At 34.4% G+C, this 25,135-nt stretch overlaps 1 protein-coding gene across 1 annotated transcript in view; it reads right to left on the bottom strand.

Annotated features, from left to right (window-relative positions):
- LOC111048920 (glycogen phosphorylase) overlaps positions 1 to 24,755 on the bottom strand; it is a 30,965-nt gene extending 6,210 nt beyond the window's left edge. The window contains exons 1-13 of the mRNA XM_039428383.1: positions 24,411 to 24,755; positions 20,556 to 20,657; positions 18,122 to 18,304; positions 8,982 to 9,113; positions 8,422 to 8,533; positions 7,651 to 7,796; positions 6,774 to 6,947; positions 5,350 to 5,496; positions 3,862 to 4,025; positions 3,163 to 3,277; positions 2,348 to 2,530; positions 1,647 to 1,772; positions 344 to 565 (exon numbers count right to left, since the gene is read on the bottom strand). Of these exons, the coding sequence (XP_039284317.1) occupies positions 344 to 565; positions 1,647 to 1,772; positions 2,348 to 2,530; positions 3,163 to 3,277; positions 3,862 to 4,025; positions 5,350 to 5,496; positions 6,774 to 6,947; positions 7,651 to 7,796; positions 8,422 to 8,533; positions 8,982 to 9,113; positions 18,122 to 18,304; positions 20,556 to 20,657; positions 24,411 to 24,653 (2,049 nt within the window). The 5' untranslated portion in view covers positions 24,654 to 24,755. The remainder of the gene's footprint in view (positions 1 to 343; positions 566 to 1,646; positions 1,773 to 2,347; positions 2,531 to 3,162; positions 3,278 to 3,861; positions 4,026 to 5,349; positions 5,497 to 6,773; positions 6,948 to 7,650; positions 7,797 to 8,421; positions 8,534 to 8,981; positions 9,114 to 18,121; positions 18,305 to 20,555; positions 20,658 to 24,410) is intronic.
- Positions 24,756 to 25,135: the final 380 nt, after the last annotated feature.

Below are 25,135 nucleotides of genomic sequence, written 5' to 3'. Positions count from 1 at the left end.
TATGTACACAAAATAAGTACTGAATTAATTCAAGTGTTAATCGTTTCCGTGTACAGGTCAGACTAAAAATGTAACAAATCTTGAACATTATATCAATATACTGGATTTCCAGTGACTAGCCGCCATTACGGCTTTGTCATTAGCCAATATTACGTCCTCCAAAGCACATGCTTCTTAGAGCATACTGCAAGTCAATAGATGTTCTGGATCCTGAATTTCTTCACACTCGCATAGGGTATTCCTATCAGGGAGTATGCCCTCCCCCATGTTAATAAAATAAATTGAATTGAATATAAAATATCAACGACCTATTAATTGTATAGCTTGAAAATGATTGACGAACCTGAAATTTCATGTTTCCAGTGCCGGAGGCCTCGGTTCCAGCAGTGGATATCTGCTCGCTGAGGTCGGCAGCTGGGATGATCTTCTCGGCGAGGGTGACGCGGTAGTTCTCCAGGTAGATGACCTTGAGCTTGTCGCCGACGATCGGGTCGTTGTTGACCACATTGCCCACCGAGCAGATCAGCTTGATGATCTTCTTAGCCATGTAGTAGCCAGGGGCTGCCTACAATCAACACACTCATATCATACAAATGCTCCAACAGACGCTAACTATTGTTGGGAAGTAGATCGTGACTATCAATCTGAATATTAGTATAATAATAATTAGTGGGAGCAGTTCAACTAAACCCATGTTATGAGGAGCAGTTCAACTAAACCCATGTTATGTAAAGTGTTTATACTAGGAACGCATGGTTTTAGAAGACCCAGATATTTTTTAATGTCGGACTGAAATCTTATTTTGTTACACATTATGTAAACCAGATAAACTTATTTTCCATACTATATTATGTAGATTTTGAGAGAATAATTCTTTAGTATTCTGCAAATAAACATCACTAGTCTATAGCAAAAATAATCTAAATAGGCCTACTGTATGTCAATCCAGAAAAAAGGAAAAATCAGGAATACATGGAAAAAATAAAATTATTTTTTGACAAGCTAATCATCCAAATTGCTCGATTATATGAACATTTTCGAGAGAGTGTAAAGATCAGCAGGAAATGACAAGAGACTTGCAGTTAAAATTGTTGAATATATATTGTGGTACTTTTCCATAATAGTAAAACACTAATTTCTTTGGAAATTGCACTCTATGAGTCAATCTACATGACTGCAGTTTTGTGTTGAAACCAACAAATTTATTAATAAAGTGGAATTGACAAAGAAATAATTGTTTTTCGAAGTTGCTGTTTTTGGAAAATCCACTCACAGCAATCTATCATATTAATCGCAATTATCATATTAATTAGCAATTAATCATATTATGTTGTATTTCTAATCAAGACGGTACTAAGATATAAAGAGTATTGCATAATTTATTAAGTTTCCGTGGTATTTATTCTTATCAAGCTATCATTTACTTTAAAAAATTCAACCATCCGAATTTCTGGTTTACTGGTTGAGGCCTGTTCCCAATTAATTCGGATGAATTAAGTTCTAATGTAGTATTTATCAAGGTTCATGCTGGGGAAGTCCGGTGTCACAACATTTGAAACTATAGAATAAACTGGAAAATACTTTAAAAATCAATAACCAAACCAAAACTTAGTGAAGTTTAGAGAAGTAATCAGTTTGATACGTACCTTTCCTCCGATCATGATGGTACGTGGCACAAACTTGGCAGTGGGGTTGCGCTTAATGCGATTGTACAGGGTAATGATATGCAGGCAGTTGAGCAGTTGACGTTTGTACTCGTGGATACGTTTCACCTGCAATGCAAAATAATTAGAACATCACAGAAAAGATCTATTTCGTTGTGTTCGAGGAGAGAGTAAATGCATGTACATCTAATGGAGGTGAATACATTTAATAGGTAACATATAAATACAGTAAATGGAAAGGATTAAGAAAATTAATATTTCGTTTGAAACATCCACATGAGTTACATAAAATAAAGAGATTGATTTCATGTTTTTTTATAATCTTGAAGCCTAAATAAGATCTGGAATTGTGGGTAATAGAAAGAATGCTAAAGATGATGATGATGATTTCAAATTAAAACTATTTTCAGTGTTCAATAGATACAAATAACAAAATACATTTTTGCCTTCGTGATGTTGAGACATTATTTTGACATCTTCATCGTGACATTATGATCATGAGATGGGATCATGGGATGATCATGAGGATGATAAAGCTGAGATCAAAAGACCTCGTTTTTAGGTGGTCTAAACCACCGGGAGCGTGATTTTGAGTATTATAATAGTCAGAGGAGCGGGCAGTAATAATTAAACAAGATTTCTTAAATACAATGTAGACCCAAGGTTTTTCATAAGTGACTAACCTGGATATCGAACATGGAAGATGGATTGATTTTGACTTTGTAATCTTTCTCCAGGAGCTCTGCCAGCTTCAACTTGTTCTCAGCCTTCACTTTCTGAACGGCGCGTTGGAAGTTTGGATCCTTAGCCAAGGGCTTCAATTTTGTCAGTTCATCCAAATGAGTGATCCATTCGTTACCAATTTTCTATAACAAGAAAATATTTATGAAAATTAATATTTTCAATTTCCACCCATTTCTGTTCTACAAAAATTAACATTAGTATACTGAGAGTGTATCTACGTTGGGATCAGTAAATATCAATAAAATGCTTACCAAGTGAAAGGCCACAGTCTGATGTAAAAGTGTTGGAGATTTCTCGACAACAAACTACAATTTTTTTCATCCACTCGCTGCTTTTTCAATAAAAACTTATAAACTTATTCAATTCACACTCTTAGTAATAGTTAATTAGAACTAAATATTTATTACTTCTCATAAACAGTACCTAATACAATATTCCAGGATTTGATTAAATATTCCTACCCAATTATAACATCGTTTACAGGCTGACACAAGCTTTGTAATGGAAGGGAGCAGTCGAAATCACTGAGATTTGTATAACCTCTGATAGTTTTACTCAAGTTATAGTCACCTCACAATATAGTTACTCTATAATCACAAAATTTATTCACGCCGACTGATTAAAATGAAATAATGCTTGCATTTAGCACAATACGCTCATTATACTATTTAACAAATATTATTGCAATAATGGTTGATTTTTACAGATAGTTTTGCAGATGTTTTATACTTCAATGATTCAATGACAAAAATACCTCAGCGATAAGATCAGACAAGCTTGGGTTACACAGAAGCAGCCATCTCCTTGGAGTAATACCGTTGGTCTTGTTTTGGAACTTCTCTGGAGTCATCTCGAAGAAATCTTTGAAGCTGCAAAAAATTTATCGAGAATATTATGAAGGTTATTGGTAGCGTATTGGTATTGGTTATTGGTATATAATTAAGAGGTAAAAATTATCTTAAATGTAAACCATGAATTATTTCAGAAATATCCATTCATTTAGAAATAAATAATGATTTTTTTATAAATACAGTGTCAGCATTTTGCAATCCTTCATCTTATCTTGAATTGATTATTCTTTCTTCTATGCCTATCAATTGAGAAACAGTCAATGACGAGAAATGGACGCTAAAACCCAAAAGTGCGGCCACACAGAGCGATCAGCGATCCTATATGTTTGTATGCTATCTATATCTAAAATATGTAATCTAGGTATAGATATATAGAGACCCATGGGATAGCAGATTGCTCTGTGTGGCCACACCCAAATGATTTTCATATTATATCATTTTTTATTTTGTTCACATATGCCGATAGTGATTTCAAGTTATTTCAGCATTCTTCATTATCATGTATTGTATAATTGATATTCTATTGTTTATTGTACTTGCACAAGTGTCTGTATTGCTTGTATCATTACGGAAATAAATATATTATTGGCAAAATTGCTTACATATCATTTTTGATGATTTCAGAATGAATGCGGGCAACACCGTTGACGGCATGAGATCCGACAATGGAAAGATGCGCCATGTTCACCCTCTTCTCCCCCTCCTCTTCGATCAGGGACATCCTTCTCATTCTGTCAAGGTCACCAGGGAACTGCTTCTGCACTTCCTGTTAACACACAAAAATAACGGTCAATTTTGACTCACAAATAGCGCAAAAAGATTTCAAACTAGTAATGTTACTGTAGTGACGAGATTTACGTTTCAAGTCAGCACCTAATTGAAATTTTGGTTTGCTATCCTTGTCTGTCATTAGACAAAGCAAATAGCTCCATCCTTTTCCAATTCCGCACCTCAATGATTATTAATTGGCACCGTTGCCAAATCGTTTTTAGGACATACAAAGAATATTATTTAATCTCTATTATAAAAATTTATTATTGAATCATGAGGAGATTTAGTCTTGATATTAGGGTATAGTCTTAGTCTTAATGCCTTGGTGAATATAGTAGACCCACAATATATTTGACATACAATAATTGATAATTATTAAAAAGAATCAACAATATTATATCAGACATACCAGGATGACTTTAATCACAGGTATCTATCATAGAAGGCAGTGGCAAAATAAACGTGGCAACTATGCCTATTTATCATTTCCACTGATTTTGAAATGTGAATTTCACTATAGTTAAGATTTTATGAGAATACTAAGAAGTAGGCTATGTACAAAAATATTAATGATTTGATCTCTTCTGACAGTGGAATGACAGTTTGATTTGAAAAACTCCTCTCCAAAGCATTTTTAATCTCAATCTTATTCTCAAAACCGAAAAATGCTACACCAAACTATAGTGAGGTTCACGTTATAATGACAGTATTTGATCAACTTTGGTTTTGCTATCCTTGTCTATCATTCGACAAAGCCGGTGGTACTATCCTTTACTAGGTCCACAACGGTGCCAGTTATGTTTTTGACAGTGTAGAAATATGATTAATTAATGCAGAGAATCGGCATCGCTATTACTATAGAAACGTTGCTATGTATGAGAAGGCAATGGGAAATTAATAAAACATATATACAATAAAATGAAATGAGAATACTGTTTAATAAGCGGAGTTGGGTATTTTTCCTAAATGATAGAATATACATTATTAATAACTAAACTCTGCTTAAAATACAAAAGACTGAGAGTATGGTAAAAGAGCGAAGGATAGCTTCTTTTTAAAGGCAAAGAAATTAGTCTGCGATAAGGTAAGTGAATCAAATATTTGATTGTGTTTCATAAGTCAACGTCAACAAAACTGACCATCGATTTTAAAAATGAAGCTCTAAAATCATCATGCTTTAAATAATTATCAGAAAAACAAGAGATGATTGATAAAACAGTATAACTTAAATAACTTCTTTTACAAAAAGACGACAAGTTTACATTTATTTTCTAGGTATTCTAAATAAAAAAATATATAATTGATGAATATTTATTTACCTGTAGATGAAGGAAGTTGATGTGATAGATGATCTGCATGTGTCGTGGAAGGATGTACTCTAGCATGGCACAAGGCCATCTTTCAAGAGCCTCGGGCAGAACAGTGTGGTTGGTGTAAGCACAAGTCTTCACTGTGATCTCCCACGCCTGAAAATCGGGGGAAATTGTAACAATAAGGATACGTAGCTAGATTTTTCAAGTTAAAAACTTACAAGTGTGAGCTGAAAACATTCCACAAGCGCAACTCAACCAGGTTGAGCATCATATTTACTAACCTACTAAGACAAGATAATGATATATTTTGACCGAAATCTACGTGGAAATTCGACATTTAAATGCATTATCACAAATGATGAATTGCTTGAGATGATATCACAAATTAGGAATTGCCTGAGATGAGGTGCACATAGACTATAGCATAGCTAGAGTCAATAAAATGATAGGTTTTTTTATGAGGAATACAGCTAATTTCAATAACCTTGATGCAATATGTACTGTTTATGTGTCATTGGTCCGGAGTATGTTGGAATATGTGTTGGAATATGTTGGAGTATGTTTGATTTTTTTTATTCAGACAGTGTGTTCAGGCGGGACTTGAATAAGATTTATGTTTGTTGAGTTTAGTCTTTTTTTTCTTTTTTTCTTTCCTATGTATTACATAATATATTAGTGTTTTTATCTATAAGTTTCATATTTGCAAAGTTTCCATAATTCTCTTTTCTGTGTTTCTTTTTTCTTTTCTTCTTGAATTCTTCAGTATTAGTTACATACTTAGTTATTCTTCTTTTATCTGCTATACTATAAGTTTCATATTTGCAAGGTTTTCTATTTTGTTTTTTTCTAAAACTCAATAGTATATTAGTTAAGTTATTTTATTTTCATTTTAATGTATTGTTTTTTCAAATTGTAAGCTCAATGTGTGTTATGAGGGCAATAATGGGATTCAGTTCCTGGTGCCCTCAAATATGTAAATTTTCAAATAAATAAATAAATGATAACTCAATAATATTGACACAAAATTGAAAACATCCAGTTGGATAAATGAATTTACGAAGCAAGCCAATTTAACAAAATTATTACTCAAATAGAGCATGGAAATTTTCATTTTCATGATTACGACAGACAATTTAATATTTCTCTTCATCTTGTTTGAGATAATTTATCAACAAGGTCAATAAGAAAACATCGTTTCAAAAGTTAAGCTCATGGGAGAGTAATATTCTGTTTGAAAATGCTATTATTGTATCTCAATTAAACAAATGAACTATTATTATCTTTTGAGAACATTCTCTTTTTGAAAGTCGCTGAAGTTTATTTACAAATGGATCAAACTATGATTTATGAATTAAGAGTAAAATGTCGGTCATTGAGTAAGGGCATAGCAAATTATAGACTCTGACAACTATTTATGAGAATAAACAAACCTTTTCCCATGGCAGTCTCTCCACATCAATGAGCAGTCTCATAAGTTCGGGAATAGCCAAGGAAGGATGAGTATCGTTCAGCTGAATAGCAACTTTCTCGGGGAACAGATCGAATGTGGTTCTGTTAGCTTCACGGCAGCCAAATTTGGACGATTTGTATCTTCTGATAATGTCCTACGAAACAAAATAAACAGACTATACAATCTGAGCAAATAGTTGAAGTACTTTTCTTGTTACTACCATGATCATACCCCAAATTTTGTCGAAGATACTAAAAGTCGGTTTTAAATGCATGAGAGACATTTTTCAATCGTTTTAGTATTACACTTGCCAAATTTGAGTATCATAGATTGTTAGTTGTATATTGGGGACGGATCCCCAATAAAAATGATAGAATTGTGAAGTACCTTTGAATGAACTGCGAGATTCTAATAACGAATTCCACACAAATTTTCCAAACTGAATTAAATAAAAACATGAAGAAAAAGTTTTAGAAGACAAAGTGTGCCAAGGTAATACAAATCCAATCTGAAAACAATATATTCTCAAAAATCAATTTTCTAATAACTCACAGCAATTATTTAAGGAGATTATCATGGCACTATATTGAATTTAACAACTAAACCTATCAATTGATATGTACTTTGGGATCAAGTCAAAAGATTGATTAGAAAATGGCTTGTGGTTCCTTCTTACCAAAGTATTAGTCAATTATGTCACTGAATACGCCTCTAGATTGAAAAAATCACTGTAAACCAAAAAAAACCAAACTACCAAAACTGAACTAGCAATGTCAATAGAAGAGGCATGATCGATAAGTTTTTAAATGAATACATGAAAAGAGATGAATTAGCGAAAGATAGCAAATCGTTCTAACCTGCAAAGTAGCAGCACACATGAAATACTCTTGCTTCAAACGCAGTTCTTTACCTTCGAAGAAGTTATCGTTCGGGTAGAGAACTCTTGAGATGTTCTCGGCTAAGTTTCTGTCAAGAACAGCCTGAATGTAGTCACCGTCGTTGACTGCAACAAAAAATAACCTCTTACAACAAAATAATTATAAGTTGGAAAATTATAAAAATTAAATCCACTAACATTTAAAGATAACAATTTATATGGGATGAAATAGAAATCGTGGTAGAAATCCGTTAATATATTCACCAAAGATCAAAGTAAGAGTGATTGCAATATTTATATTGATATTTTTATTATAATTACAAGATTTAGTCGTTGACTGCAACAAAAAATAACCTCTTACAACAAAATAATTATAAGTTGGAAAATTATAAAAATTAAATCCACTAACATTTAAAGATAACAATTTATATGGGATGAAATAGGAATCGTGGTAGAAATCCGTTAATATATTCACCAAAGATCAAAGTAAGAGTGATTGCAATATTTATATTGATATTTTTATTATAATTACAAGATTTAGAAAAATAATGCATAACGTTGAATGAGACCAAAATAATACGATTATGAAAATTTCAACAAGAAAAGTAATTATTACAAATTATGACAGCAATGAGAATACTAATGTCAAATACTGTAAAAAGTTGGCAAGGTAGGGATATTGAAAATGAATAGGAACTAGTATAGTATAAATAGAAGTAGAACGTTAAAAAGATCAGAAATGATTACTTACAAAACTTCAAATTGAACTCTATTGGAGATTTGGCAGACCACAAACGCAAAGTATTAACAACATTGTTACCATAACCTGGCACTGGATTATCGTATGGCATAGCAAACACTATCTATAAAATAAAAAAAGGAGAAACTTTTCAATAAAATTATACAAAAATATGAGGTGATAATAATACAAGTGAGGTGTAGAATATAACACATAATAATTAGGTAACAGGTATGGAGTATTCCAACCAGGTAACTTAATTATAATAAGGAACTTAAATAACAAAATGATAAATAAAATATAATAATTCTAATCTAATAAGACTGAGGTGTTGAAAGAAACATTTAAAATTGGGTAACAGGTATGAAGTATTAGTATTTTAACGAATTGATGTATTGATTGACAGAGAAGTATTCAGTTTTCAAAGAGATGAAGTATCAGGAAAACAAAGAAATTCGATTTAAGTCTTTTATTAAGTTGAGGAATTCATTAATTTGAACACATTTCAAGATTGGAAAGTAAAATGACACAAACTGAGAAATAATTTGAAGAGAATATTACAGTAGGCCTACCTGAGTGTTGACCCACTTCTTGCCCTGGGGAGAATCTTCAACATGACCGTAGAAATGAATGGGCAACATGTACTCTGGCCTGGCCTTTTCCCATGGATTACCAAACCTCAGCCAGTCATCTGGTTCTTCAACCTGTGCAATACAATAATATTGATAAAAATCATGATTGAATTTGTTTAAATTGAATAACACAATCACTTTAAAACATCGATGGAATTCGTTTTCAAATAACTTTTATTTAATAGCTTGGAATAGATTAATGTTTCTAAATTCTTCTTAGGGTGCAATTCCTTAGAGGCGTGTCAACACGCGCAGCTGTAATCAGGCTTGATGAGACTATATTGTTTATTGTTTTTGAAGGGACGGATTCAAGAATCCAAAGGTTCAAAGAGCCCCACACGTCAACCGAAGCTTATTGTGTTCCCAAATAGTATGTTAGTAAGGCAAACCAATACCTATGTCCTTTACAAGAACCAAGAGTTTTTACCTATACTAACATTCCATTCATCACCTGGTTGCAATCCTTGTCGCAATCCAGTGTGATATGCTAGACAGTCTCTTCAGACTGATTAGTCCTCGTGACCTACGTGAGTTCCACCCCTGGCCTTCTTTGTAGGTCCTTCCGCCGAGGAAGGGGCGGTCAAGTTGCCTCTAGGGCGCCCGGCCACCCTTGACTCAGCCTCTTGACCCACATTTGTGCATGTAGTCCAGTCAAATGGTCGTTTTTCAGGAAACAGCCCCGAAAGAATTTTTCTCGACGGTTCTTAATGTATTTTGGGGCGCTGAATTCGAATCTGAAATTTGCTGATATATAAGACTATATATCATATAAGACCATACACAAAATCACTTTTGTAGCAGAAGGCAGAGACAACCAAAGCATCATCGACTATTTTCTTTACCCATCCGATTTGAGATATGCTGTCAAAGATGTTAAAGTTATAAGAAGTGCGGAGATTGATTCAGATCATAAACTACTGGTTGCCAACACTAGGTTCCAAAGAATAGCCACAATAAAGCAGAGGAAGTATGAAAGGGTCAAATGCGAGAAAAAGATTGGACAAACAAAATGAATTCCAGAAAGAAGTTGACAGACAATTGGCTGCTAGTGAAACACAGATAGTAGAAGACAATTTGTTCACAAACATCGAATTTCAATGGAAAGCAATTGAAGAGTCGCTACTAAGAGCCTCAATTAAAGTATGTGGCCAAAGAAAAGTTGGAAAATTCAAGAGAAGGACAAAATGGTGGTCGGAAGAAGTGAAACATAAAGTAAAGGACAAGAAGAAGGCATATAACAAGTATATAAGATCTGGAAGGAATGAAGATTGGCTGACATACATACAGTGCAGAAATGATGCTAAAAGGGCTGTAAAGGAATCAAAGAGAGTTTCGAAATGGAATAAACGAAAATTACAGATCAGATGTTAAGAAATTCTGGACAGTTTGCAAGAGTCTACGAGGAAAGTTTGGAAAACAGGCAAGATCTGTTAAGGATGAGGTAGGAAAGATGATGTCATCCACTCAAGATGTACTGGAAACTTGGAGAAAATTCTTTGAAGGCAAGTTTAATTAGGATGGGCATGATCAAGAAATGAATATGGATGTGAATGATAATGGAAATGAAGAGGACCAAATGAATGCGGAAATAACAAAGGATGAAGTGGAAGATGCCATTCAAAGATTAAAAAATGAAAAAGCAGCAGGTATCGATGATATTCAAGCTGAGTACCTAAAGAAAGGGGGTGAGAATCTCTTGAATAGCCTCACTAGATTGATACAGCAGGTATGGGACCAAGAAAAGATTCCAGAAGAATGGAAACAAAATGTAATAATCCCACTGCACAAAAAAGGTAGCTCCTCCGACTGCGAGAACTTCAGAGCAGTGTGCCTGTCATCAGTAGTACTTGAAGTGTACACACGCATTTTAGAGAAGAGACTTCGGAATGTGGTAGAGGAACAGATTGAGGAAGAACAATGTTCCTTTGAACCTGGCAGACAGACTCAGGATCATGTTTTCTCACTAAGATCCATATGTTCAAAATTTATAAAGGAAAACAGGTTTACCTTGCATTCTTGGATCTCCGAGCAGCATTCGATACTGTGCCAAAAGAAGTAGTATGGGAAGCACTGGCTGCGAAAAATGTTTCTCTTAAATTACAGCGTGTGATAAAAAGCGTGTACAATGAGGTATTTGCAGTGGTTAGAGTTTGCGGACACGATTCAAGACCTTTGCAAATGCTCAACTCAACCAGGTTGAGCATCATATTTACTAACCTACTAAGACAAGATAATGATATATTTTGATCGAAATCACTTTGTATCATTGAGATTAAGACGGGAGAGAGACTCATTGATTTTCGTGTATGGTCTGTTAAGGGGTCGATTTTCTTCTCCTTCGCTGCTCTCATTGATCAGGTTCCATGTTCATGCGTTCAATTCCAGAGATCATCCCACCTTTTATATTATCAGATGTAGAACGGTCAGTGGTTACAATGCTCCCCTGTTTAGGTCTCTTCGATTACACAATAGGCTTAATAATGCATTAGATTTTTTATTATTCAGACAGTGTGCTCAGGCGGGATTTTTTATCTATACTAGAAAAATATCCATGTTGTATAGGGTAGAAGTGGTAGGTTTGCATAATTTTGAAAACCCCTTAAAAATACCCCTTTTTGAAAATTCGTAGCTCCGGAACCAAAAATGGTAGAATCCGGCGCGACCACTCAATTTATTGGAAATCTTATTCTCTTAAATTTTGTCAAGAATGATTTTTCTTGAGAAACTCAAGGTTCATGAGATGAAATGGGAAAATTGAAAAAAGTCCGAAATTTTAGGGGTCTTTGGGGTGAAGCCGCCTTCTGGCGTGTCAGCAAATTTCAGATTCGAATTCAGCGCCCCAAAATACATATAGAACCGTCGAGAAAAATTCTTTCGAGGCTGTTTCCTGAAAAACGACCATTTGACTGGACTAATGGTTTTTCACCCATCACTGGTCTCTTGGGTTTTTTACTTTTTGCTCCTCCAAAACTTCGCACGGTCGAAGCCTCACCTCTCCCAAAACGTTTTGCCTGAATGGGCGCTATTCTTTGAGCAGAGGTGAGTTTTGGCCTCTCCACCCACAAACTCGTGACCTACGTTAGTTCCACTCCTGGCCTTTTTGTAGGTCCTTCCGCTGAGAGGGCACGCCAAACTGCCTCTATGGCACCCGGCCACCCTCGACTCAGCCTCTTGACCCACATTTGTGCCTGGAGTTTCACCCATCTCTGGTCTCTTGGGTTTTTCTTTTTGCCCTGATGGGGCAGATCCCGTAGGTTTGAAGGCAAGGCAACTTCTGGAGTTGCCTTGAGGTCCATTTTAGTCGCCTCCTACGACAAGCATGGATACTCTGGGTGAATTCTGGTTTTTAACACATTCTTGAGTACGATGATCGACTCAAAGCTCCCCTAACCCACAGGGGGCGAGGAGACAGCTCAACAAGCAGGCAGCTCAACACGCGCCGTTCGAGACGCGTCTCCTCTAAGGAATTGAAGTTATGAAGTCATCCTCTAAGGGTGTAAGTTATGAACGTAGATGAAAATACTGATATAGATAATGCCATCCACTCATTCCATCAATTTCTTTATTTCTATACTTTATTTCTAACTTTTTACAAAAAGGGTAAAAGAAATAGATAGAGGTTTGAAACAACATTTTTTATTGTAAAAAATTCTGTTTTCACTTCAATGTTTCGTCAATTTGTTTACTTGCATTGCTTCAACCAAAAGAATTTGCGAATCAATATGGTTTTCAAAATGGTAAAAATGTGGGGAAAAGAGAATTTTCCGCCGATTCATGATTTTTGTTTTCATTTTTTAGCTTAAATAAATACAACTAGTTTTGAGCATTTAAGGCATTTTCAAGTTTCAAAATTTGAGTTTTGAAATTACAATTTGATACTTGAAAATGGCATAGATGCTCGAAACTAATTCAATATATAAAAAGGGTGTTAGTAATAGTCTATAATAATGAGTTTTCATAAATTTATTCAGTGACGAATTCTAGAAAAGAGCTCTACTCAATAAAGTTATGCAATGAAAAAGGGTTCCTCACCCGTCGAGCATAGTTTTTTCTAACAATTACAAATTTAGTATTAATTCAAAAATTATTGGTGACTGACTTAAAGGTCATTAAAAGCGACATTCAAATCATACTAGAACGAATTACCCGGTTCAATAAATCATTGCGAATTCGTAATCGTATACTATTTCAAGGTTAATAGAGCAAATCCATATCAAACAAATATACAAAGTCAAGGTGAATTGTACTTTAATGTACAAGCATCATGAGCTCATCAATTCACAGAATACTATTCTGATAATTGTGTTGTTACAATGTTATCTCCCAATTGCTGGTGAATTAAAGTGGAAAGTTTTCAATAGTTACTGATAAGATAGTGTAGGCAAAAATAGTTGGGTGACTATAATTCAATTATTAGATTTATCATTTCTTTCAGTCGAAAAACAAGCCTATTATAGCCTATATTCGAATTAATCAGTTGATGATGATAACTATAAAAAAACTATGTAAAAACTTTCTAAATCCTATTCAACATTTTTCAAATAGAATAGTGATATGTACTATACATTTTAAGGCAGAGGTGGGTCACTGATCTGGATCATAAAAAATCAGTGGCAGATGACCAAAAATTAATTCATAAAAGTTTTATTAGAGAATGATTTCTTGATTTATGAAGAGGAATACTAAAACCATACCCTGATATAATTATAATATTTTGATTATTCAATTTTATCTTGATGAGATAACAATATTGGGCCATATGAATAAAGTTTAGCATTTGCTTATACTTCTAAAATATGGAGCATTTGCTTCATTTTCTATGAATAAACGTGAGCAAAACCTTTTGCTCATGCTCATCAAAAAAATAGTTTGAGCATTTGCTCAAAAGTAAAAGCTTTTGCTCAAAATTGTATGAATAAACTAGAGCATTTGCTCAAATTTTGAAGCAAATGCTTCAAAAAAGGTGAGTCTAGTCTAGAGCAGCTTATCACCTTTTGCTCATAGTAAAATGGCTCAACTAATCCGTAAGAGGAAGAGGAAACTATACCAGATACGATCACAACCAATAGTTGAGAACTATAAAAACTCTTATTAGATTCAACCATGATATATATATATGTATATATATATATACAGGGTGATTCACGAGGATTTGCGGTAACTTTGAGAGCTCATTCTATATGTAAAAATAATGAAAAAAACTTATATAAACATAGGTCCGGAAATGTTTCGTTAGCGAGTTATACAGGGTTAAAGATTTCGCCTGGATTTCAGTTCCGCTGAGTAAATGAAGACTCTCTGAAATTCTGGGAAGTTAAATTTAGGGGCAAATGCCATTGTTTCTTATGGTTTTTTACCTGAAAAATTGATTAGAACAGGTCCCAGAACTATAAGATGAGTAGTTTTTGAGTAATCCAGTGTAAAATGCAAAAACATTGAGTAAAAAAACACAATTTTTACATTTGGCCAGCAATCGCTTTGTTATTTTACCAATAAACTGATCAAATTTCAGAACAAAACTTGTAGAAAATTTAATTCTAAACAAAACGGTATGATTAAAGTATACAGAAAGTGAACAGATAATCGATTAAAGGAAGTTTTATTGAAAACAGAACAACACACGTTTTTCATTTGGCCGACAATAACTCTGTTGATTTCTTATTAAAGATCTGTAAAAAGTTAATGATTTTTACTTAAATTTAACACCTTAATTTTTTTACTAAAATTTCAAAATAAAATAATATTAAAACACAGTTTTAAAATAAAGAAATAAACATAAACAACAAACATAAATAATAAAAAAAAATACACATGTTGAGCGGATAATTTGTTTTTCATAAGTTGGCACTACAATAACAGCTGATCAACAATGATGTGATTTGAAATGTAGAATTTTAATTCCTTGAGAGGTAACAACTGAGTTTTAGTCCATGTGTGTATTGTTCTGTTCGTCGTATTGAATTTTAGTCCGTGTTAGCATTGTTTTGTCCATAGTAATTATTAAATTGTTGGAGTAGTAATGCCATACTTATTTTCAACTGAAGAATACGCCGATATGGTGTTTATTTACGGTGTATGTGAAGGCAATGCTACAATCGCTGTGGAAGAATACAGACAACGTTACCCTTATCGTAGAATTCCAAATGCTAGAACCATTATTTCTACATTTCGTACGTTACGGGAAACAGGATCACTTCCAAGCGTAAAGATCCAGTCTGACCGCCCTCGCCAACATGATGTTAATGTAGAAGAAAACATTATTGCTGCTGTTGAACGTAGTCCAGGTATTAGTACAAGACGTATTTCAAAGCGGTTTAGGGTTTCGCAAAGTAAAGTTTGGAGAACACTTAATAAGAACAACCTTTATCCCTACCATAAACAAAAAGTACAGCATTTACAACCAGGAGACAATGAACATCGCTTGGAGTACTGCAATTGGTTAGTCAATCATCGTCAACTCTTCAAGTACATTTTATTTACCGATGAGTCACAGTTCACTCGTGATGGTATCAACAATTTACGAAACCAACATTCATGGGCAGAAGAGAACCCTCATGCAACAATTGAACGTAACTTTCAATACCGTTTTAACATTAATGTATGGTGTGGTGTTATTGATGATAAGCTAATTGGACCGTTTATTTTTCTAGAGCGCTTAACAGGTCAGGCGTACTTACAGTTTCTTCAAGAAGAATTACCGACATTGCTGGAAGATGTTCCTCTTGCAACGCGACGCAAGATGTACTTCCAGCATGATGGCGCACCGCCACATTTTTCAAATGATGTTTCCACCTATCTAAATCATCAGTTCCCAAATAAATGGATCGGTCGTGGTGGTCCTATACACTGGCCACCAAGGTCACCAGATCATACGCCATTGGACTTCTGCATATGGGGATGGATGAAAGATCATGTTTACGAGGTCAAAGTAAATTCCCGTGAGGCGTTACTTGATCGAATTAATGAAGCCTTTGTGCAGTTAAAGGAGAGCCCCGTAGAACTACGAAAAGCAACAAGAGCAATTCTTAAACGAGCAGAAAGATGCATTGAAGTTAATGGCAACATTTTTGAGCATTTACTGTAATTTTATTGCATAACTTTACATTACAGTTTTCGATAAAACTTTCTTTAATCGATTATCTGTTCACTTTCTGTATACTTTAATCATACCGTTTTGTTTAGAATTAAATTTTCTACAAGTTTTGTTCTGAAATTTGATCAGTTTATTGGTAAAATAACAAAGCGATTGCTGGCCAAATGTAAAAATTGTGTTTTTTTACTCAATGTTTTTGCATTTTACACTGGATTACTCAAAAACTACTCATCTTACAGTTCTGGGACCTGTTCTAATCAATTTTTCAGGTAAAAAACCATAAGAAACAATGGCATTTCCCCCTAAATTTAACTTCCCAGAATTTCAGAGAGTCTTCATTTACTCAGCGGAGCTGAAATCCAGGCGAAATCTTTAACCCTGTATAACTCGCTAACGAAACATTTCCGGACCTATGTTTATATAAGTTTTTTTCATTATTTTTACATATTGAATGAGCTCTCAAAGTTACCGCATATCCTCGTGAATCACCCTGTATATACACAAAAAAGGAGCAACAAATGTTGCAACAAATGTTGCAGTTAATTGACCATTATCCCTACAAAAGAATAAATACAAAAGATAGTCATCACAAAATAGGAGATAGGCATTTAAGAAGATGAGAGTGTGGACGATTATAAGAAGGCTATTGATATTATAAGAATATGCTGAAGATTATTATAGAGATGACATTTTTCACGCTATTATTTCAAAATTCTAAACTCTACTAACCTAAAGCTCTATTCATAAATAGAAAACAGAGAAGACGACGCAAACACAAGCGGTGCACCCTATTTGCATATTTAGCGCTTCCGTGAGCTATAAAAACAAACTAAGGCTGCAAAAGCGAATCAGCTGATGAAAAATCTCTAAAATCTGGTGTGGCACACTCACACAACTTTCCTTGCCGTTGAGAAAATTGATCACCTGACGCTAGTGTACTCGCGCATCTCAAGTCTACTATTCAAAGATATGAGACAGCTGGTGATAGGTCAATAACGCTGGAAACACACTATATCTGCTATCTCTTCGTAGTGAATGATTTAATAGAACCAACAGTTGCCAACAGTTTGCAATTTAATAATCACATTTTCTCGGATTTCTAGCTTATTTTCAATTCTAGGTGGAAATGTTACTGGACATTAATTGCAGAGATTTTCATGCTCAATCTTTTCCACTTGAAATTTTCTGTTTAAATTGTATATGAAGGCTGATAATTGAGAATCTAAAATTAAACTTTGCATAGATGGGGCAAAGCTCCTGAAATTTTTACAGATATAGGACTTGTTGCAGTTGATAGAGCTTATCAATGACCAATCCAGGTTTAAATTTGAACAAAATCGTTGGAGCCGTTTTCGAGAAAATCGCGAAAAACCCTGTTTTTGACAACATTTTCGCCATTTTAACCGCCATCTTGGATTGCATTTGATCGAAATTGTTCGTGTCGGATCCTTATAGTGTAAGGACCTTACGTTCCAAATTTCAAGTCATTCCGTTAACTGGGAGATGAGATATCGTGTACACAGACGCACATACACTCATACACACACACACACACACCACACACACACACACACACACACACACACACACACACACACACACACACACATACAGACCAATACCCAAAAACCACTTTTTCGGACTCAGGGGACCCTGAAACGTATAGAAATTTAGAAATTGGGGTACCTTAATTTTTTTTCGGAAAGCAATACTTTGCTTACCTATGGTAATAGGGCAAGGAAAGTAAAAATACGTGAGCATTTGCTCCAAAGTTTAGGAGCATAAGGTAAGAGTATAAGGTAAAGCTTATTCATATAAAAATGAGCAAATGCTTTTGCTTCTACCTTTTGCTCATGAGCAAAACCTTATGCTCCATGCTCTTGCTCATGAGCATTTGCTCTGGTTTTATTCATATGGGCCAATGTGATTATAGAACCTAATTATAAAACTTGTTAGATTGTTTCGTTACGTCTTATTTGATACCAACCTGTTCACCATTTCTAATCTTCTGCGCGAAAATTCCATATTCATAGCGAATACCATAGCCATAGGCAGCCAAGCCTAGGGTTGCCATTGAATCCAGAAAGCAGGCAGCCAGTCTTCCCAGTCCACCATTTCCCAATCCGGCATCTTCCTCCAGTTCTTGCAGTTCTTCAATGTCCAAACCAATCTGAAATATTAATAGAAACTTTATTAGACCAATTAAATTAATTGATAATTTTATAATGATTGCACGTCTACTAACTTGATAACCTACGTCATGTTTAATATCAAATTTATTTTAATTATTACCAGTAGCCTATGTATTTTTTTGGAACTAACAACATACTTTGTTAACATTGTAATTATTGAGGAGCAATACATGTAGCCCAGTCAACGGAGTGTTATAGAGGGAAAAGTTTGGAAGACAATTTTTGACCCCGCAGTTCTGTTTAGGGTAGTGAGGAGGTAAACATATCAAAAGTCCCCACCCCTACCCCCTGTGCTAAGGGGATGGGGGTGGTTCAAAAGTACCAATTTTTGGTTTCTCGCATATAACTCGAAAACTATTCATTTTACAGACATGACTATTCTATATAAAATTAAAGCTTACATGATTTGATATAATATTGATCTAACAACTTTTTCTATCTCTTTCACTTTTCGAGATATCCGCTCTAAAAGATGTGACATTTTTTTAAAAAACACATTACCCTCAATTTTTTGCTATTTTTGCTCTTATAACTTTTTGAATATCGATGGGAAAAAACCATGCTGATCATGAGCTTTTAGAGCATCAAATTCTCTCCAATTTGATGTATAATTTTACAAGTTTACGCACATCCCCACGACTGTTGCAGCAGCTTCAGTGTTGAGTGTGAGATCTTCAGTTATGCAAAAATAGACCAATTGACAAAGGAATTTGGAGAGAATGTTTTGAACACAATTTTTGACTTTGCAGCTTATTGGGACCAGTTAGGGGGTGAACTTATCAAAAGTCCCCATCCCTATCCCTTGTGCTAAAGAGATGAGGGTGGTTTAAAAGTTGCATTTTTCGATGTTCTGCTTACACGCTCATATCTTGAGAGAAATGCGTTTAACCAACATGACTAGCTGTTCAGAAATGAAGCTTGATAAATTCTTAACAAGATTTGTTCTGTGGTTATTTGTGATATCTCCAACAGTTTTCGAGATATACGCTCTTAAAAGTGTAAAATTGTTAAAATAACAGCTTTTAATCCCATTTTTTTATGTTTCAGGGCCTAAAACTCTCCAACAATGCATCATAAAAATGAATGCTCACCGTAGATTTGTATTACTTTTCTTCTCTTCAATTTGATGTATTATTTCACCTACTTAATGTTTTCCTTCTATTGTTATAGCGGATTCAATGTGGGGGTGAAATTTTTATTTTGTAACAATTGATCACTTGACAATGAAATTTGAGTCTGGAACATCTGGTAAACAATTTTTAACTTTGTAGCTCAATGAAGACTAGTTAGGAGGTAAACATAGCCAAAATACGCATATCTAGCTCGTCTATTGAAGGCGTGGAACTGCTAAGTTGACACTTGTTGCAGAGTTGAAAATTTCACCCCCCACATTGAATCCGCTATAACAATAGAAGGAAAACAATAAGTAGTGAAATAATACATCAAATTGAAGAGAAAAAAAGTTATACAAATGAGCATTCATTTTTATGAATTTTTATGAGCGGATATCTCGAAAAGTGAGAGAGATATAGAAAAAGTTGTGACATCAATATTATAGGAAATTATGTAAGCTTCAATTTTATATAGAATAGTCATGTCTGTAAAATACCACCCCACCCCCTTAGCACAGTGGGTAGGGGTGGGGACTTTTGATATGTTTACCTCCTCACTACCCTAAACAGAACTGCGGGGTCAGAAATTGTCTTCCAAACTTTTCCCTCTATACCCTTTTTTGAGCATTCATTGTCTGGACTAATGAGAAATAAATCATAATAATAAGAATATTATTACAATTATTTAAGCCTACATCAGAGATACCAAATTGGATAAATTTATAATTTGAAACTTGTGTTGTTAATAGAGTTTAGTCAATTCATAATACTTACTTGGCAATTCATACATTGTTAATTCATAAAATCATTATTAAGAATATAGTACACCGGTATAATATTATTGGTCTTGTTTTCTTGTAGTCCTATTGCTGTTCCAACCCAACTGCTGTGATATTTTGGAAATTTATTTTTATTATAACTAAATATTATTTCCCCACACGTTTTGTTGTAGGAAAATCAGAAAATAGTATAGAAATTATTAAAATATCATGAAATTATATGAAAGCTCTAGCTTTTCAGAAGCAAGATAGTTTAATACCAGAATCTTCTTGGGCATAGTGTATGTTGTATCCTTTAGGTTTAGTTAAGGCATAGACTCTTTTATTCTGAAACTTACCTGATACATTGCTTCATCGCAAGCATTTTGAATGCCAAGGTTGATCATGGTGTTCTGGAGAGTACGTCCCATGTAATACTCCAATGACAGGTAGTAGACTCTCTGAAAAAAAAAGAACAGAGTTATGTAGATCCACCCAAACATTGAAAAGGGGTTCTAGAGCTAAAATCGATTGTTGTTAGATTAGAATCGGGAGGTAAGAGGCTGATAGTCTGAAGTGTGCTCTTTTGCAAAAAGTGTCTCTTATGGGACAGATACAGAAGCAGTTGGGTGCATTTGAGAGAGTGGTGACCAAATGCTTGAAGGTCAGGGCCTATTACAGTGTTCGAGAGTTTCTTGGAGACATCTTAACTCAGATTTTGGCCTGTTAGGCCCGCCGAAAAGTAGTCCCGCGCTAATCCACGAAAAACAACCCACGCTGTGGGATGTTTTGTAAACCATTGATAGGCTTCTCCAGACATCTGTGTAATGATAATAATACATGCAATGAATAATTTACTTGTCAGCTGATTGATTATAAGTAATTCTATAGCAATGGTTTACAAAACATCCCACGGCGTGGGTTGCTTTTAGTGGATTAGCGTGGGTCTACTTTGCGGCGGGCCTTAGCCAGGCATGTAATAGTGTGATTTGTTGTTGAAACCTCGGTTGGATCCCACACACTGCTCTTAATCATGTGTTAAGTAATGTTTTGTATTATGACTCCATCGGTTCCACAAGTGTGGACGAATGATGAAGAAGTTATTAAGGTATTAATATTTTCAGAATAATTAATATATTTAACATGAATGTAGACTACATTAATATTCAAACAATATAATGATTTAATAATCAATTACATTATTTATATTTATGAATTACCTATGAATTTTCTCATTCACATCACATTCTTGTGTACCATTTTTAGGCAGGATAAAAGTTTACCTACACGTTTAAAGATTACAATATAATATGATTTTGAATAATCGAAGGGTGTATAATTAAATTACATTCAGCTATAACTATTCTGATTCTGATCATTGTCATTAAAATTACATAAAGTAAGATGGCTATTAAATTTATTATTATTCGTTCAAACTAGTAACCCCCTGGGTTAGAAAACTCGCTCAAGAACTGTTGTATTGTAATCTTTGAAACCCGCAACATTTAATTATACAGAGTTGGCGAAACAGCTAAATATTTCTTCTACAAGAATAATATTGACAGTAGGTTTTATTGGGGTTCCTATTTGAAATGAAAAATTTCTCTCTCGCTTAAACATCTTTGTCCCTCATATGAAAATGTTTCAAATGATTTGATAATATTGTAAAGCAGCAACAGGAAACTTGCATGTCAGAACATGTTTGTGTTATATAGTTTGGCTATACGTCACCGTATTATTTTCGGGAATGCGATATTTTGCCTACCCACATTGATATCTCAACCTGTATCAGTTTGTTGATGTAAAAGTTGTAAATTATGTTGTATATTATCCAGCTGAAATCATTAGTCAGTGTATGAAGGTCGGTCTGTATAATAGCTTCCAAATAGCCTCAGCTGATGTTATGAATGGGAAAACTGTTGTAATTGCATGCAATGAATTCTTCAGCTGACTAAATGATACATCACAAAAATTATTTTCTTATGCACTTTCAATGTTATTTTTATATACTGGAAAAGGACGAAGGACCTGTAAAAAGGTTTGATGAATACGTGTTCAAAATTTGAAGCTGATTGATCAATTCTTTCTTAAGTTATTGTAGAGCATACAAACAGACGGACAACTACTTTGGCCTTCAGTAAGTCAAAAGTGAGAACTCGCTAACGCTTGTTCAATTATAAATAGCTAATGAAGATTGGATTTTTTCTTTAGGAATGTTGTGCTAAGCATAATCATGTAGGCTCACTCTGTCATGGCTATCACATTTTGCTTGGAGAATTGCAGAGGAGAAAATTGGAGCAAGGTGAGCCACTCATCTTGGATTGCTGTGCAAATGAATTGGCACATGGATGTCATTTACTCAGCTTATTACCGTTGCTTTATATTTAGCTGATGTTTACATTCAATGATAAATGGAACAATATGACTTAATTTGCATTTGAAAGAAGAAAAACATTAAAAATCTGAATTTTACTTTCCTTGCTCTATTACCATAGGTAAGGAAAGTATTGCTTTCAAAAAAATTAAGGTACCCCAATTTCTAAATAATGTTTCAAGGTCCCCTGAGTCCAAAAAAGTGGTTTTTGGGAGTGTTTTTTTTTGTATGTGTGTGTATGAGTGTATGTGTGTCTGTATAAAATATATCTCATCTCTCAATTAACGGAATGACTTGAAATTTGGAACTTAAGGTCCTTACAATATAAGGATCCGACACGAACAATTTCGATCAAATGCAATTCAAGACGGCTGCTAAAATGGCGAAAATGTTGTCAAAAGCAGGGTTTTTCTCGATTTTCTCGAAAACGGCTCCAACGATTTTAATCAAATTTATACCTACAATAGTCTTTGATAGGCTCTATCAACTGCCACAAGTCATATACAGTATCTGTAAAAATTTCGGGAGCTCCGCCTCATCTATGCAAAGTTTGATTTTTGATTCCCATATTATCAAGCTTCAGATACAATTTAAACGAAAAGTTTCAAGTGGAAAAGCTTGAACATGAAAATCTCTACAATTAATGTTCAGTAACATTTTCACCTAAAATTGAAAAAAAATAAGCTTGAAATTCGAAAAAATATTATTATTCAATTGCAAACTGTTGGCAACGGTTGATTCTATTGAATCATTCACTATGAAGAGATAGCAGACCTCGTGTATCTCCAGCGTTATTGTCCTGTCACCAGCTGGCCAGATTTTTGAGCAGTAGACTTGAGATGCCCGTGAACACTAGCATCAGGTGATCAATTTTCATAATGGTAAGGAAAGTTGTGTGAGTGCGCCACACCAGATTTTTCCAAAAGCAATTTATTAAGATAAATTGAGTTTTATTCAAGTAGAATTGTACCTATCTAGATTTTCTAGAGCTAGAGAATTCAATTGTGTAAGAGAAACTTTGTAGACCAGGTACTGAGTAACGAAAAATTGTAAAGTTAGCTTCCACTTTATGTATCGTGGAAAATAAAAGTCTGTCATAAACATATTTTTCATCTCCACTTCATACTTAATTTTCTTTTATTTCAAATCATTTCATGCCTATTGTAACTTTTTTCATACAAGTCCATGATACGATTGAATTTATCAAGTTTGTTAAATTCAAGATTCGACCATATTATGAGCTTGCATGAAAATTTCTTAATCTTGCTCAACTTGGCAACGTGAACATTTTTTCCAAGTCTTAACTTGTTTTATTCAGAATGGACTATAAGTTAGTTGCCTGACCAAGACATATTTCAAAAAGGTACGCTTAAAATCTGGAAAGTGTCATTGAAAAACGTTGTAACTCACATTTAGCTGCTTACACTGAACGCACTACAGTAGGCCTACCGTAACAAGTGCAAGCTTTCAATGTGAGTGTTCCTATTGCTCTTCCCAGATCTTGCATAAACAAGCGTCCATTTGCATAATATATACTGTACGCATCCAATATGATTACACCCTTAGCTTGCTCTGTTGTGTGTAGGCCTACAAAATAGGAGGGGCTGCTGATAATAGTACCATAGCCTATGTAGCTAGAGTATAGATTAGACTCAATAAATTATTCTGTCTACTAAATCTCACCATTTGGAAAAATCTAGAACCTGGATCGGGTAGCAATTTAATACATACAAGTTAATAATTGCAATAATCAATGTGCTGAGCTTCCAAAATTTTTGACAGCTTTACAAAAGTGTTGACTTGAACGCAACAGGTGAAAGTTAAATAATGCTTACCGTACCTTTGGATCTTTGTCGTAATAATACTGCTGAGTCCTGATCCATCTTGAAACCAAATTGTCTTTGACCGTGTGAGCCAGAGCAAAATAATAGTCTCTAGGAGTTGCTACATTTCTATCTTTCACCAAAGTGTAATGAAGGTGCCGGTTAAAAGTTTTCTTGACTGTTTGCACATTTTCAACGTCTGCTATTCCACGAACACTAATTTGTTTTCTTTTATCGACATCTGATTGTGGCGTAGCCATGGTAAATTAATTCTAAAACTTAAGATTCCTAACTGACCTATCTGGGTTAACCTAACAACTGGAAAGAGAACTTCTCTGTTCTGCTTTGCTTCTTTGAGCAACAGTTCAAGCGGGCAGTAACCTTCCAAGGTCGCGCATGCGCACTCAGCAGAGAAACAGAGATAATTTTTGAATTGTCGGGTCGCATCACGTCATAAAATAAGAGACCACTTTTATCATAAGATTGCAACTCAATTTGATTAATTGTTATTTTTAATTTATAATTTACACCTGCTTCGATTGGGTACCTACCTACCCTACTTATTATTGAATTGAACTGTAAGATGCTTTACTGATTACAATACGGTACGATACAGTAATACATTTCTTGACAAGGACTTGGGACTTACTATAGGCATAACTAGTAGTTCTGTGAACAGTAGACCTCACGCAGTATTCTCATCCACAAGTACCTGATTGAAACTATAGACCTTATGGAAATA

This window comes from Nilaparvata lugens, chromosome 5 (assembly GCF_014356525.2).
Source record: "Nilaparvata lugens isolate BPH chromosome 5, ASM1435652v1, whole genome shotgun sequence".
In the NCBI taxonomy this organism is placed as follows: Eukaryota; Metazoa; Arthropoda; class Insecta; order Hemiptera; family Delphacidae; genus Nilaparvata; species Nilaparvata lugens.
The sequence above is the reverse complement of the archived record's forward strand: the minus strand, read 5'-3'. Positions and strand labels throughout refer to the sequence as shown.